Consider the following 14,453-nt stretch of genomic DNA (forward strand, 5'->3'; position numbering starts at 1 on the left):
AGGCCAGAGCGGAAGAGCATTTATGCCCCTCTGGGTTTTAAGTAGGACTTTGACACCGTTTGAAGAGGAGAGAAATTTCATGGGTCAAATAATACACTGACATGTGATCATGTGCTCAAGGGGTGGAGTAAACTTAGAATCTTAACTTGCACCTTCTGTTGCTTGAGATCTTTTGATATGTTTCTACATTCATTTCATTCATCTAGGATGTCTGTCACTAGGGATTCTTGCCAGTTGACACTATCTTCAAAATTATTTATGATGTTTGATGGAGAGTATCTGTCCTCCAGTGACGTGAATTATAGAAGTATTGAATAAGGGCTACAGTCCTCTGGATCAGCACTGGTTGCAGACTTCTACAGGCTTCTTCTACCCCACCCTGTAAGCAGGGCTTAACTGCTGGTTTTTCGCTCAATCTTGGTTGTTCCCCGCTTCCAGTAATTTCATGAAAATTATTTTTCCATGCTGCAGGATCAGTGAGAGGTACTAAACAGGTATCTAGCATACAAGATTTCATCCTTCAAAAATATTTTTTCAGCATAGTAGTTATTCTGTTTTCCTCACTCTCCTCATCACTCTTTAGTGTTAAGTAAGGCAATTCTGCGCTGCTCTTAGAACACATTGATGTGAAGAAATGAGGAAATAGAGCTTACTGAAGAGTCTCAAGCTTCTTGAAAAGAAATTCTGCAGAAGAAACTTTACTCTCTTCACTTGTTTACATGGATCCTGTAGCTCCATATGCATTATCATGTACCCTGCATCCACAACTATCTTCTTTTCTTTCCTTTGTTTTGTCTTGCCCTTCATTCAAAATGACAGCTTTCTATGAAAATGCTTATGTGATCTCTACGCAGGCAAATCCAGTTGTGTGGGAAATCTATAGCTTCTTTTTACTTCATGACAGGCTGCCTTTCAGAAATTGTAATTTATTAGCTAGTAGCTCCCTGGCTTTATAAACATGGCCAAAAGTATCCAATGGTTAGCAGTGACCCATAAGATTTTGAGAATGTTGGGAGCTTTGAAGGTTCTGCATAAAAGGATTTCTGAAAGTGTTGTGCATTGTAGGCCCTTCAGTGGGGTAAATGGGTTCATGCACATGCATCAGACATCCTCATTAATAAGAAATTAGTGATACGGTTCCTAAATGAATAATACATGCTCATAATATATTCTCTTTGCAACCTAGGAGAATGCATGTTTAATTTAATTGACCATGGAAAGAAATTTTCTTCTTCTGTGTTATGAGTGATTCTGACTGTCCATCCTTTTTACTGATGGGCACTGAAGCAGTAACGGGACAATTTTGTATTGACAGTGAGGGATCAGGAAATGTTTATTATGGTGCCTTCATTACCTGTTTCTGTCTGACACTAACCAGAATGGTGCAGACTTCTCTTTTTGTTGCTTGAATGTTTTGATGCTGCTTGAAGGTGATTAGAACTTATGTTCATTTTAAAATGAGATGACACTTCAGCAGAATAATTCTAATGTGCACTTGTTTATGCAGTGTAATAAAGAGTGGATTTATTCTCTGTAGCAAATTTTCAAAATACAGCCTTTCTGAGATTAAACAAACTCTCTGAACTGTTCTGACAAACTTTGGTATGAAATTAGTTTTTATTTAATATTATTGCCTAATTCAAAACAGTGTGAGAATAATGAAGATAAGATTAGACAGAAATATTATTGAACTATTGAATTATTTTTGTACTTTTCTTAGTGTTCAAAAGATAGGTAAAAGTATTTGTCTATTTTGTTTAGTGTTTCTTCTGGTCAGGATCACAGTTTCTATATGTAGAGGGGTCACACTTCAAATGTGTGTCTAGTTTTCCTGTACCCTCATTGCTGAAGCTTCTGATCCAAGTAGACATTTATTTCTTCCTGCTGTTTGTCTGTTCTAAATTTGTTGTGTTTTGGTGTTCATACATAGAGACCATTGTTATATAGTATACTGTAGGTCTCAATTTCTGCCTTGTTGTGAATTCATGTTCATTTGCTGTGATAGCTCCGAGTGTGTCACCTCACGACATCCTTCTTTTACAAGGAGTTGAAAAGAGAATGTTAGCTTCTGCTTTCTCTGATTCTCAGTTGCGGAAGAAATTATGGGATACATAATTAAAATAAAAATTATAAATTGTAATATCTACTCTCTACACACACGTGCACACACACACACTTGAAGAGCAGTATCTTATCATAATCTTCCCACAACAATAACTCATCCTGCAAATCTGTTGAGGGGGAAGGGCTAGATTCCTACATTTAAAGAATTCTTCTGTCAAAGTGTAATCCATATGATCCATTTGATTTTTAAATTTAAAGGTATTTTGTAGCTGATCAGAAAAAATTCTAGAAAAAGGTGCATTTTCTTCAACAGGAAGATTAACGTTTTTGTCAGGCAGCGGTTTCCAGTTGGCTCTTACTAATGGCTTATTGTTGGGTCATCAACATATTTGAAGTAAAAAATACAGCTAGATTGTTCTGAATAGTGGTAGAATTGCTTCAAAAAGAAAATACTCAGTAAGCAGGTGTTAAATCTATAGAAATTTAGAGGAAGAGCAATCCCTCGAAGTATTTACACTCAACTTAGAAAAATATTATTACTATTCCAAAAAAAAAAAAAATCACCTGAATCTTCTGTTTTTCTTTTTTCTTCAAGTAGGCACTATTACTTTTATTCTAGCAAGGAGAATGGAGGATCTTAATATACTAGTTGGATATTGCAGTTCCACTGATTCAAGAATTGTCTAGTAAAAGAAAAATTCTCTCTCCCCCTCAGGATTCTGCACTTGTGTTGTGAATACTTGTCTATGAGAATGGATATTGAGGCATTAAAACTGCAAGTCCTTTAGGCACGTGTGTAATTTTGCTCGTGCGTGAAGTCCTACTGACTTTAGTCTAATGTCCTGATTCCACACTGACTCAACAAGATGGCATACAAGAATAAATCTGTACATAGTCTTGAGAATTTCAAAAATTATGTCTAAAGATTTATGTACTTTGATGTTATAAAAATTACATTTCAGAATAAAGAGATCTTACCCACTGTAATAAGGCTAATGCCCAGGCAAAAACTTTTATATGACTTGGTTAAATTTGTAACAATATAGGTATTTGGCTGTTGGTCAGGACGGGAGGGTTGTCCCTGATTCTCATTTCACAAAATTTGTGATGGTAGGTGTCAGTTATACGCTAAAATGGAGCTTTATAGTTTTGTAAAGTCAAACAAAAAGTTAGAGACTTTTTAGGGCATTGATGAGGGGTTGCTGTGCCTAACGATGCCTTTCTCCTGGACATCGTAATCGTCTTCATTTGAAGATGGGGGGTCATGGTTGGAAGAGGTAGCTTGTCTGCTTGGGACGAGGATGGAGGAACAACAGAGATGATGTTTGAATGACAGGGTGCTGTGGGAAACAGAGGAACGCTGACCTTTCAGTGTCCTAAGGCTCTGCAATATCCCATCCTCAAGCTAAGCCATGAAGACTTTTTGGAGGCTGAGATCTCCATGTAAAGTACTTTTCAAGCCACAAAACTCATCTGCCAATGGCAAGGGGAGGGAAGTGAGGAACTGGTTGTTATATACCGACCACATAAGTAGACCATACAAGACTGCTATCTACCTGCCGCTGAGTGCTGTAAGATGCTTAGTATTCTGTCTTCTCCATGGGAAAAGCTCTGGGTCTCAACTGTAAATGTGAATAGGTTACAATGAAGTTAGGCTGATTTCTGCTCTCATTTGCCCCTCACAGTAATTTAGGGCTGTGAGATAGCTGTTTTTTTTTTTTTTTTTTTTTTTTTCCCTAATTATTTCTGACGGCTAGCTTTCTAGTAAGGATTAGTGTGGGGTCGAGGGGCAGTGGGCTGGGGATGGAAATGGGTCTGGAACTCTGCATCAAACTGCAAGTTTTGCATTAAGGTTATACTGAAAATTGCATTAAACCCCAAATAACATGCTGCTGATAGCATCCTGAAACAGTTAACTTTGCCTGTGTCTTTACATTCTCCTGCACATTTGCTGGTGACATCTGCAAACTAAGGCGTCTTATGAAGGATCTGAATAAGGTTATGGAGAAAATGGAAATCTGCAGTTAGTCGTATTCTAAAACTGCTTCTTTTCTTCCTTTCTCCCATTACTTTGCCTGTGGTTTTTGATGCATGGAGCATATGGATTAAATCTTGTACCTTGTGTCATCATTGCCCTGAACCCCTGCTTGCTCTAATATTTGATTTGTGGTCATGCCTGGGGAAGTTTGTAGGCCCAGCTATAACAGGTGTGAATCTGCAAAAATCTCACATTATGGAAACATTTTGCTTCTTTGAAACTGTGAGCTAAGGGGAGGGAATTGTGCTGAATATCTTTTGCTGAAGAGTTATTATGCTTGGGTTGCTCAGTAGAGTATTTAAAAACAAGATACAGTTCTGTATCTGTGTAAAAATAAGTTATGTGCTTAGATGTGGCACATAGTGAACAGTCCGACACGGTTAGGATGGTCCAGTTAGGCTGTATCTCACTGCTCAGAACTTGTTGTGATAATGTTGTACATAGTTGGAGGAGAAAATTTCAGTTGCTCTTTGGGTGATGTGACAGTGGCACGGATAAGGCTACCTACATGGCCTAGAAGTGCCTTTCCAAGTTTTGAAGTGTTTGGCTGTTTTATTAACCTAAAATTTGAAGATTTTTCTGATTATGTTTTGTATTTCCGAAGGGCATAACAGTGTTTTCTTATAGGTTTTCCTTTAATATACTTACAAATTTAACTCCAGCATACTTTTCTTCCCCTTTTTTCCTTTTTTTTTTTTTTTTCTTTTTTCTTTTTTTGCCTGGGAATTTCCTTAATTAAAAAAACCCCCAAAATTATTAACTCTCTTCAGGAGTAGGATTCTGGCATAGGTTGTATAGCCTAGAACAACATTTCTCGTCAAATAGTTTTTCTGATCTCTACATGTTTTCTTTTTGCTTGGTTTCCAGGACAGGCATTTATACCACAAATGGTTCCATTTTCCTGTGTTACTGTTTCCCATGACTGTGTAGGCTTTATAGTATTTATAAACTCTGGAACCCTATTGAGGTCATAATATACCTGCAGATTGCTTTCAAAAATTGAGTATATCAGCTAGTCCCCTTTCTCCATTAGAAAAGGAAAACTGTATTGAAAAGAATTAATTTTCTCTTAAAAAAAAAAAAAAGAAAGAAAGGAAAAAAGTTAGATTATAATATATTTGGAATTTAACTCAAGCCATTTGGGAATTGTTAACTAATACATTAAGAAAATATGCAAGGAATGAAATCACATCATTTTTTTTTGAAACCCTTCTTTCTTAACTACCTTGTTTTTTGCCTTAAGATTTCCAGAAATATTGTGCAATGTAAAATGTAATAGCGAAATTTTAAGTGATTTGGTTTAATTTCGGTTATGTTCAGAACATAGACTAAAAGAGAATAGGAGCTTAACTTCTAACTCTAAAGGTATAAAATCAACTCAAAATACAGCAATTAAAAAAAATCCCAATTAATTAGCTTCAAGTGTTAACTCTGCGTATCACCTTAGCAATTTTGTGAATTTTTGCCCATCTCTGCTTTCTTATATTTCAAAAATAGCTTAGTAATTTTTATACAAAGTATTTTCATTGATTTATAAAATCTAAACGGACAAGTGTGTAACAGATTCCCTAAAGCTGCCTAGATATATGTTGTGGTCAAACATTAAAAAACAAAACAAAACAAGCCAAACAAACAAACAAAAAACTAGAGGAAAAAGAGAAGGTTTATCTGATCTGGCAGTTAATAGAAATCTTGGGTGTCACCTGTTAAAAAAAAAATGTAAAAACGGAAATGTTCTTTTGTTCCTTTTTGTTTAAATACATTTCTAAGTTCTTATCCCTACAACATTGCAGACACTCACACATCTTTATGATACAATCTGGGCTCTCTGAGAACTTGATATGTAAATACAGAATAAAATGTGTATTTTGAATACAGCAGTAAGAATGTTCAAGAAAAATACACTATCAAATTGTCACCAGAAGTGGATTTTTTTTAAGAATATGAATCGCTTTGAGTTGACCCTAAACACATGCATAGCGGGAACTCCCCTTCACCTAGCAGGGAGTAATTTCAGTTGGACTTTTTCTGCCAACAGTTAAAAAAATCAAATACCGTTAATTTAGATTTAGGAGAGGTGTGGTAAAAGGTTGCCAATACATTCCTTCTAGACTCTTGAAAAAGAAATAGTTGTCATCTTTCCAGATAGCTAAGAAGAGCTGCATATTCTACTGTGTTTGATATTTAAGTCTTTGGCTTGAAAAGGAAACAAGAATGTTTAAAATTGAATGTGTGGCCACCTATGTTGTGGGATTTTAATTTTACCCATTTAATGAAGTGCATTATTCACTTTACTTTGAGATATGAGGCAAAAATGCCTCTTGAACATATCTGTAATAGTTGAATGTGAATTTTATAGAACTTTCCAGTTTCTGAAATTCTTATTATTAAGCTGTTTTCAAGATTATGTTGAAGTTTCTTTTTCTCTCCTATTGCGATGATTTTGCTTTTGAAATAGGAGGAGGTTGCAGGTATTCACCCATCCGGTGTTCATGGGCTTTCATTCCTAAATATTAAAAGGGAATGTGAAAACAGCCCACTCTTGTTCATATTTTTTCTTTATATTGAAGGGAAAGTTAATTTAAAGTGTACAGTGTAATGCTATTCTAATTTAACAAGTGGATGTTTCCGCTTCATTAAAAGCAAGGCTATTAACCTTGTTGAACTTTTTGCTTTTCACTGACTTTCTATCAGTTTATTGTGCTGCCAGACTTTCTTTCTTCATATCTCGTGCTGCCATCCATAATGCTATTGCCTTGATGAAATATATTTCTTAAATTTTTTCTGCTTTTCCTGGCTACCTGCAGTGGTGCTTACAGCAATTTAAACAATTGCTAGGCAGACTTCAGATTATACTGCCTCCGTTACAACAGCACCTCTTACCTGTTTTTCTTAAACATCGGACTTTAACAATCTCCGTGAGAAGTATTAGCCTCATTTCAGTGAAGGCGAAACGGAGGCAAGAAGGCTAGTGTTTCTACAGAGGCACACTGTAAGTCAGCAGCTGATATGAGAATACAACCAGAACTCCCGACTCCCAATCCAATGCTTTAGATGTAACATTCCCTCTTAAATAATAAAGTGATTGCAGCACATATATACGCTAAATCAAATTAATAAAAAATCCAGCTATTTCTGTAAGAAACAGCCTCTATTCCTACTTAAAGTACACTCCTATGCATAAAATCTGCAATTATATTATTGCATGTGTTTAAATTTAGGAAAAAAAAAGGAATGCCAAGTTATCTACTTGTTTTGCAATAAATGGTTCTGGGAGAGGAGAACACTTTTTCAAAAAAATTGCACTCATTGACATATAATCTAATTTATTTTTGCTTTTAGGTGATTACAGATTTGGAAGAGCAGCTGAACCAGCTCAGCGAAGACAATGCAGAACTGAACAATCAGAATTTCTTCCTGTCCAAACAACTCGATGAGGCTTCAGGGGCCAACGATGAAGTAGTCCAGTTAAGAAGTGAGGTTGACCATCTCCGTCGAGAAATCACTGAGAGAGAGATGCAGCTCACCAGTCAGAAACAAGTAAGGCTTTATGTATCTGGATCACAATTTCTTCGAGATAGTTAACCAGTTTTCAGAAAGGCTAAAAATTCTTTTGTATCTCTAAATTCTTTTAAATTCTCTTAAATCTGAATTCTTACTAAGAATGAATATACTTCCAGGGCAATTTGAACGTTTTATCGTTTATGTCTTCATTCCTAGAGCAGTTGAATGGATTGAAATTTTTAGTATTTCCCTTTGTATTTTTATGCAATAGCATGTAGTAATGTTGCACCCGGAAGGTATTACAACTTAGTTATTCATTTTAATTTTGTGACCCTGGCAATTCTGAAATCTTCATAATGAGGTAGAACTGACATTAAAAGCAATTGCAAGTGAATGTATGGAAGCCTTGAAATAAATGAGTTGTGATTAACTGGCTTATGTTTGCTGCCAATTTGCATGTACTGTAATTAAAATGGTAAGGCTGAAGCTTAAAGTGCATGCTTGATGTGGGATGTGAGAATTGATAGGAGGATTTATTTTTAGACTATGGAGGCCTTGAAGACAACGTGTACGATGCTGGAAGAGCAAGTAATGGACTTGGAGGCCCTGAATGATGAACTCTTGGAGAAAGAACGTCAGTGGGAAGCATGGAGAAATGTTCTAGGGGATGAGAAGTCCCAGTTTGAATGTCGTGTTAGAGAGTTGCAGAGGATGCTGGATACTGAGAAACAGAGCAGGTTGCCTTCTCCCCCACCCCCTGCCTTTTATTAACTTGTACAAAAATACTCTGTAGAAAGTAGTATAAAAATTATATTTAGAACAGGATATGGGAGTTGGAACTAAATATAAATTCTTTTGAGGTAGTTCTAAAAATGGTATATTAGTTAATAGATGTTCACCAGTGATACTGTTCCTTCAGTTTCTTTGTGCATGTGGTATTCAGGAGAATGGTATTTATCACTGTAATTTATAAAATGGCTTGATTTTGTACCTTCTACTTGATTATACAGAAAACTACTCCTTGCTCCTGTTACTCTGGGGTCTTGCGATTTTCAGGCTCTAGCTGGGGTAGAAACAGGGTTATGTACTACAAAAGTGTTGCAGCAAACAGTCTGGCTTTGTAAAGTAACATCTTGAATTTGAGGCAAACCCCTAAAAGAGTTACTGATGCCAGTAAAAGAGGACAAGCCCAGAAGAAAGTTAGGTAACACTATTTTCCATTTTAATACAGAGTGCGAGCAGATCAGCGTATTACTGAATCTCGCCAGGTGGTAGAACTAGCTGTTAAAGAACACAAGGCAGAGATTCTAGCCCTCCAGCAAGCTCTAAAAGAGCAGAAACTCAAAGCTGAGAGCCTTTCTGATAAGGTAAGTAGCTTTCAAGCCTTAGCTTTCGTAATTAACTGAGATATTTTCCTTTTCTAGAGAGGTTACTTGTAGAAATCCAGTCTTGAGCAGCATTTTCAAGAGGTTAGAGCAATCTAAAAAGAAAAGACTTGAGGCCATAGAATAGAATTCTGTCTGTGAGTCAAAGACCTCGGATTTCCTATTGAGTAAGACTAAAGCAAAAAGCAGCTCTGGAGTGTACGGTGAAATCCATCAGTAACTTGATGTCCACATTTGAGCAATGGCATACCAAAATGTTTCTTTTGTTCTTTTTTTCCATTATAGTAAATAGAGAATAATTGAATCATTTTTCTTTTCTGTGTATGCTTTGTGAAGTTGGATTTTGAAATTGTTGAACTTTGCTAGTGTTCTGTGGTATTCTGACCTTCTGTCCTACCTGCCTAGCTTAATGACCTGGAGAAGAAGCATGCTATGTTGGAGATGAATGCACGAAGTTTACAGCAGAAGCTTGAGACAGAAAGGGAGCTCAAGCAGAGGCTTCTGGAGGAGGTAACCTTGGAAACTTCAAAAGAAGATTCCACATCTGAAACCAAAACATTGTATGAATAGTTTAATTATGAGCTAGAAATTCAGTGTTATACATCCTTCCTTCTTCTATGTAACTAGAGAGAATTAATAAAGATTTTATTAATGTATTTTTTATTAGAACTTTGCAAAATAGGTGTCTGTGTCAATAAAAGTGAACTGCTGAAGGGGAGATGAGCTGGGAGCCTATGGTAACAAGCAAGGCAGGCAGGGAAAGGGACCTTGCAGCCAGTCGACACTGTCCCACAGTACCTGAGCAAGAAGAGCATAGCAGATCTGATGGCAGTAATCAGGTTCAGCCAGTGGCCCAGTGATCATTAGAGAAGCTTGTAGTAATGAAGTAGGTCCTAGCCTATAACGCAAGGTCAGGATCAGCAAGGTCCGTGGCTGGGCACTGCATGTCTGCAACACAGTTCTGAAATGGACCAAGGGCAAGAGCCAGAGCTTAAAAGCAGCTCTGGAGCCAGTAGGCAGAGGGTGCATGGGGGGAGGCCGCAGATGAGTTTTTTCACAGCTCTTCCTCATAATTCAGCTATGCTCACGGAAGTCTGATCCAGGGTTACACAGCTGCATGGTGTCAGCGAGACTTTGAATGCAGGCAACCAGTCCTGGGTAGTGGGGGAAGAGACTACAGAGGAGAATTACAGGGGAAGGATGGTTACAGGCTGGTCAGGGGCTGCTGGTGTACTCAATGTGCTGACAAGTTATCCCAGAGATGACAGCTCCATTATGCACCACAGAAAAGTGTTCTGTCTCTTGTTTCATAATATATGAATGTTAGTGGTTTTCAGGGATTTTCTCATCAAGCTAGTATGAAGCCTGAAGGTATCAGGAGTAGTTTATCATGTGCTCTTTGCTTAGTTGGACACAAAGATATAAAATTTTCCTCATCCCATATGACTCCTAAAGAGACGGGATTTCATAGATTCTGGTTGTTAGGAAAGATCTCTTTTACTGGGAAGTATTGAGGTGGCTTTTGGTGAATGTGTAGAAGGCTTCAGAAACTGGCATCCAGAAATTCTTCACATATCTCTATGCAGTTTAACAATTACAAGATTTTTAAGTATTTAAGCAAAAAGCAAATTACTTAAATGCATTATTGAAAAAGATGGTCTTACTGTGAATTAATGTAAATACACTAGATAGAAATATTTGTTTAGTGACGATGCATTCTGAAGAGAAGGAAAAATTCTGTGATATCAGTATCTTCAGTGATACTTATTTTACAAGGAATGAAAGCATGTGATAGTTTTTGTTTAAACAGGAAAACAAACACTGTCCTTTGTTTTCCTGTTAACAGCAGGCAAAGCTGCAGCAGCAAATGGATCTGCAAAAGAATCACATTTTCCGCCTTACTCAAGGTCTGCAAGAGGCTCTAGATCGAGCAGATCTTCTGAAGACTGAAAGAAGTGACCTGGAATATCAGCTCGAAAACATTCAGGTGAGGATGAGGAAAAAGTGAGCAGGACTCTGTGGTCCCCATTTAATGTGAGGTTTGGGGATCTGACCTACTGTTTCTGTGTGACATTTCCTTATACTTCTTTTTAGTTCTGTTCTGCAATTGAGTCGATCTGTTTGTTTCTATTACTAAGATGAAATCTCTTGTGTATCTGTGTGTGGTTCACAGGTTCTGTATTCCCATGAAAAAGTGAAAATGGAGGGCACTATTTCTCAGCAAACCAAACTCATTGATTTCCTGCAGGCAAAGATGGATCAACCAGCAAAAAAGAAAAAGGTGGGTGAAAAAGGTTTGAGAGGCATGGAGTTAAATGACTGATGTTTGTGATTTAGTTATGTGCTGTGTAATGAAAATATTCTGTTTTATCTTTCCTTATGTTTAACACAAATGTGTTTCCGTTTAAGAACATTCTGAGTCACTAAACACAAGCTTTACTGGGCAAAGTGTCTTCCTTGTGGCCTTCCCAGTATTTTGTCATTCTTTCAATAGTTAGGTTGCAACCCAGTAGCTACACCTCAATGAGGCTGTAAGCATACAGAATATTAAACATGCAGTTATTTTTAAAATGGTAAGTATATATGTGTGTATATTATGTATCTAGAGTGGTTGTCTTGTAGTTGCAGCATAGGATTGGTTAGTCAGGAGATATGGCTTGTGTTGCATCCTTTCCATAAGCCATTCTGTCATTTTGAATTAAGTAATTTTAAATTAATTTTAACCACATATTTTGAGATCCTCTGTTTAGATACTCTCGGAAACTCAAGGTGTGAGTACTGAACAGGTAATGTATGTCCCTCTTTAAATTAATACATATCTCAACATTTTCTTTCCAGTGCCAATTTGAACTAAAAATCCATCCTTACATATATCAGAATTACCATTAGGCCCTCTGGCCGGACTGCCACTAGCTAGTTTCACTTTGCCTAGATTAAGCCATCTCTTACTAGGAGTTAGGAGTTGTCTGTGTGTTTCTGTTGCTAGGGCCTGTTTAGTCGGCGGAAAGAGGACCCTTCTTTACCCACACAGGTTCCCCTGCAATACAATGAGCTGAAAGTGGCACTGGAGAAGGAGAAGGCTCGTTCTGCTGAGCTGGAGGAGGCTCTACAGAAAACACGCATTGAGCTCAGATCTGCTCGTGAAGAAGGTAGGGGTTAACAGAAAAGGTGAATCTGGAGGAGACGCACATTTTTGGTCTGAAAACATGTCTTAAACTATGGCCACTGTAGCAGTAGCATATGTTATTTAATCCTTATCTACTGCTGTGAAGATGCAGTAAAGCTACACATTTTTCTGCGGTTGTAACCATTGAATGGTTACACAGAACCACTGCTATATACTAGTGCTTCATATCGGTTATGTTAATGAGTTGTATTTATGTATGTATCTATAGCTGCTCATCGGAAAATATCAGACCACCCTCATCCATCCACTCCAGCCACAGCCAGGCAGCAGATCATCATGTCTGCTATTGTCCGCTCACCAGAGCATCAGCCTACTCCGATCAGTCTGCTAGCTCCACCCTCCAGTCGCAGGAAGGAATCTTCCACACCAGAGGGTAGGTTCCTGGTGGTTAGGAGCTTTTTTGATCCTATTTGGAATATGCCTGCTATTTCAATGCTATCTCCATTTTTTTCCAAGCAGGTATATTTGCTAGCGTGCAAGTGTATCTGCAGGTATTGTGAGATATAGCTAGCATATCTGGAAGTTGGTGTGTGGAAAACTGGGACTTTGTTTCTATGAGCATATGGGATTAATTTCAAAGACAAATTTTGTCATGGTAGTATTAAATGATGAATTTTGATTTTGGTTTAAAGTTCTGTATTTGGTTTATATAATTTATTTCAGAACACTTCAGCAAAAAATCAGTAGTAGTAGGAATTGTTTAAAAAAATATGTTTTTCCTCTGGAATGTTTTTTGTAGCTACCCTAAGCATTAGTCAAAAGGTTTTATGGACGTTTCCTTAGCAATTAATAGTTTTCCTTATCTAAGCTGCAGAGTTGTTCTACTGAGCAGAAAAATTCTATCAAAATTTTTGCTTAAGGAAAAAGGCTTTTGATAGGCATAAAAGGAGGATATTAGATCAAAAGAGATGCTGGTTTCCTGTTGATTATAGAAAGAGAATACCCTTGTATACCTTGAAAATCTAGGGTAGAGAGTCATCAGAAAAAGTGGAAGCATTGAGGGCTTTGCTCATTTATTCTTAGAGAACTAGTATTAGAGAGTAAATGTTGAGCTCAGTGACTATGACCTAAAACCAAAGACCTTTAGCTGGAGATGATAAAAACCAAGTACACAGCTGGTTTCCCGCCAAAGGTTGAGCAGGCTCAGTAACTCTGCAGTCTATCCATCAGAGACAGTCAAAGGGTGCAGTGCCCTTGCTGTAAGAATGGGTAAAATCAAGGAAGATATCCTCAGTGGCAGATCATGGGCGAAGAAGAGAATCATGTCTATCACTAAAAGAACATGCCTTGAAGGATAGATTTTGTTCATTAACAGTCAAAAATATAGAATAGATCTGCCAACAGGGATTTAGGTGTGCTTTAAGGTATGCTGACACTGATAGTGTGAACACTGTATGAAGAAGGCCTGCTGTTTATTGATGATGACAGTGTAGTTGCCAAAGGGTTTGTTAGCTATAAGCATTAAGAGATTAGCACATTGTATGAATTGAAGCTAAGTACAGACTTGAAATTTGGTTGAATAGATTGGCATAATCTTGCTACACCAAATATTAGTTCTACAGTATGTTACAACATTCTGTGCATCTGTATAAGGTAGTCACTGAGGTGGTGATGTAGCTTAAGATTTGTGGAATGCAAAGGAAAATAGATAGTGCCTGTGTTCAGCAGGTCTTTGATAGGGGTTTGCAGTTGTTTTTTGTTACATTGGCTTTAAAGTGCCAAAATCTACTGTAATTTTCATCACTGTCACAGCATCCTGATAAAAATTTTTGTCTCTTCCAGAATACAGCCGGCGCCTGAAAGAGCGAATGCATCATAATATCCCACATCGTTTTAATGTGGGGCTAAATATGAGGGCAACAAAATGTGCAGTGTGTCTGGATACTGTGCACTTTGGACGGCAAGCATCTAAATGTCTTGGTAAGAGCAAAGAATGTGCATAAACAAAGTTTAACTGGGTAGTAGAATGAAATAGCATCAGGTGTAGAACAGATCTTCAGTGAAGAGGGTTAATTTTTATATACTAACAATTTTCAGCATGTTTCTAGTCTTAGTTGAAAGACCTATTTGAAAATGCTGGTGGTCAACTCACTTTCTTAACTAGAACGTGGTTATTTTATGCATGTTGCTTTGCTATAAACAGCTATAACCTGGGACAGAGTATGACAACCAGGAACTCCTCATCAAGGAAAGTACATTGTCTTCAGGACCTGTGTTGTCTATCAGAACTGAAAAAATCAATCCAAGTTCTTTCCAGCTACATTGAGACTATTTG

At 37.3% G+C, this 14,453-nt stretch overlaps 1 protein-coding gene across 2 annotated transcripts in view; it reads left to right on the plus strand.

The window, feature by feature from the left end:
* The window catches only part of CIT (citron rho-interacting serine/threonine kinase), a 70,626-nt gene that overhangs the window by 44,350 nt on the left and 11,823 nt on the right, over positions 1-14,453 (plus strand). For both annotated transcript variants that reach the window (XM_062589989.1, XM_062589990.1), the window contains 9 exons: positions 7,445-7,642; positions 8,150-8,343; positions 8,838-8,973; positions 9,397-9,501; positions 10,838-10,978; positions 11,165-11,272; positions 11,978-12,140; positions 12,387-12,551; positions 13,961-14,098. In XM_062589989.1, the coding sequence (XP_062445973.1) occupies positions 7,445-7,642; positions 8,150-8,343; positions 8,838-8,973; positions 9,397-9,501; positions 10,838-10,978; positions 11,165-11,272; positions 11,978-12,140; positions 12,387-12,551; positions 13,961-14,098 (1,348 nt within the window). The remainder of the gene's footprint in view (positions 1-7,444; positions 7,643-8,149; positions 8,344-8,837; positions 8,974-9,396; positions 9,502-10,837; positions 10,979-11,164; positions 11,273-11,977; positions 12,141-12,386; positions 12,552-13,960; positions 14,099-14,453) is intronic.

This window comes from Rhea pennata, chromosome 17, assembly GCF_028389875.1.
Source record: "Rhea pennata isolate bPtePen1 chromosome 17, bPtePen1.pri, whole genome shotgun sequence".
NCBI classification, from domain to species: Eukaryota; Metazoa; Chordata; class Aves; order Rheiformes; family Rheidae; genus Rhea; species Rhea pennata.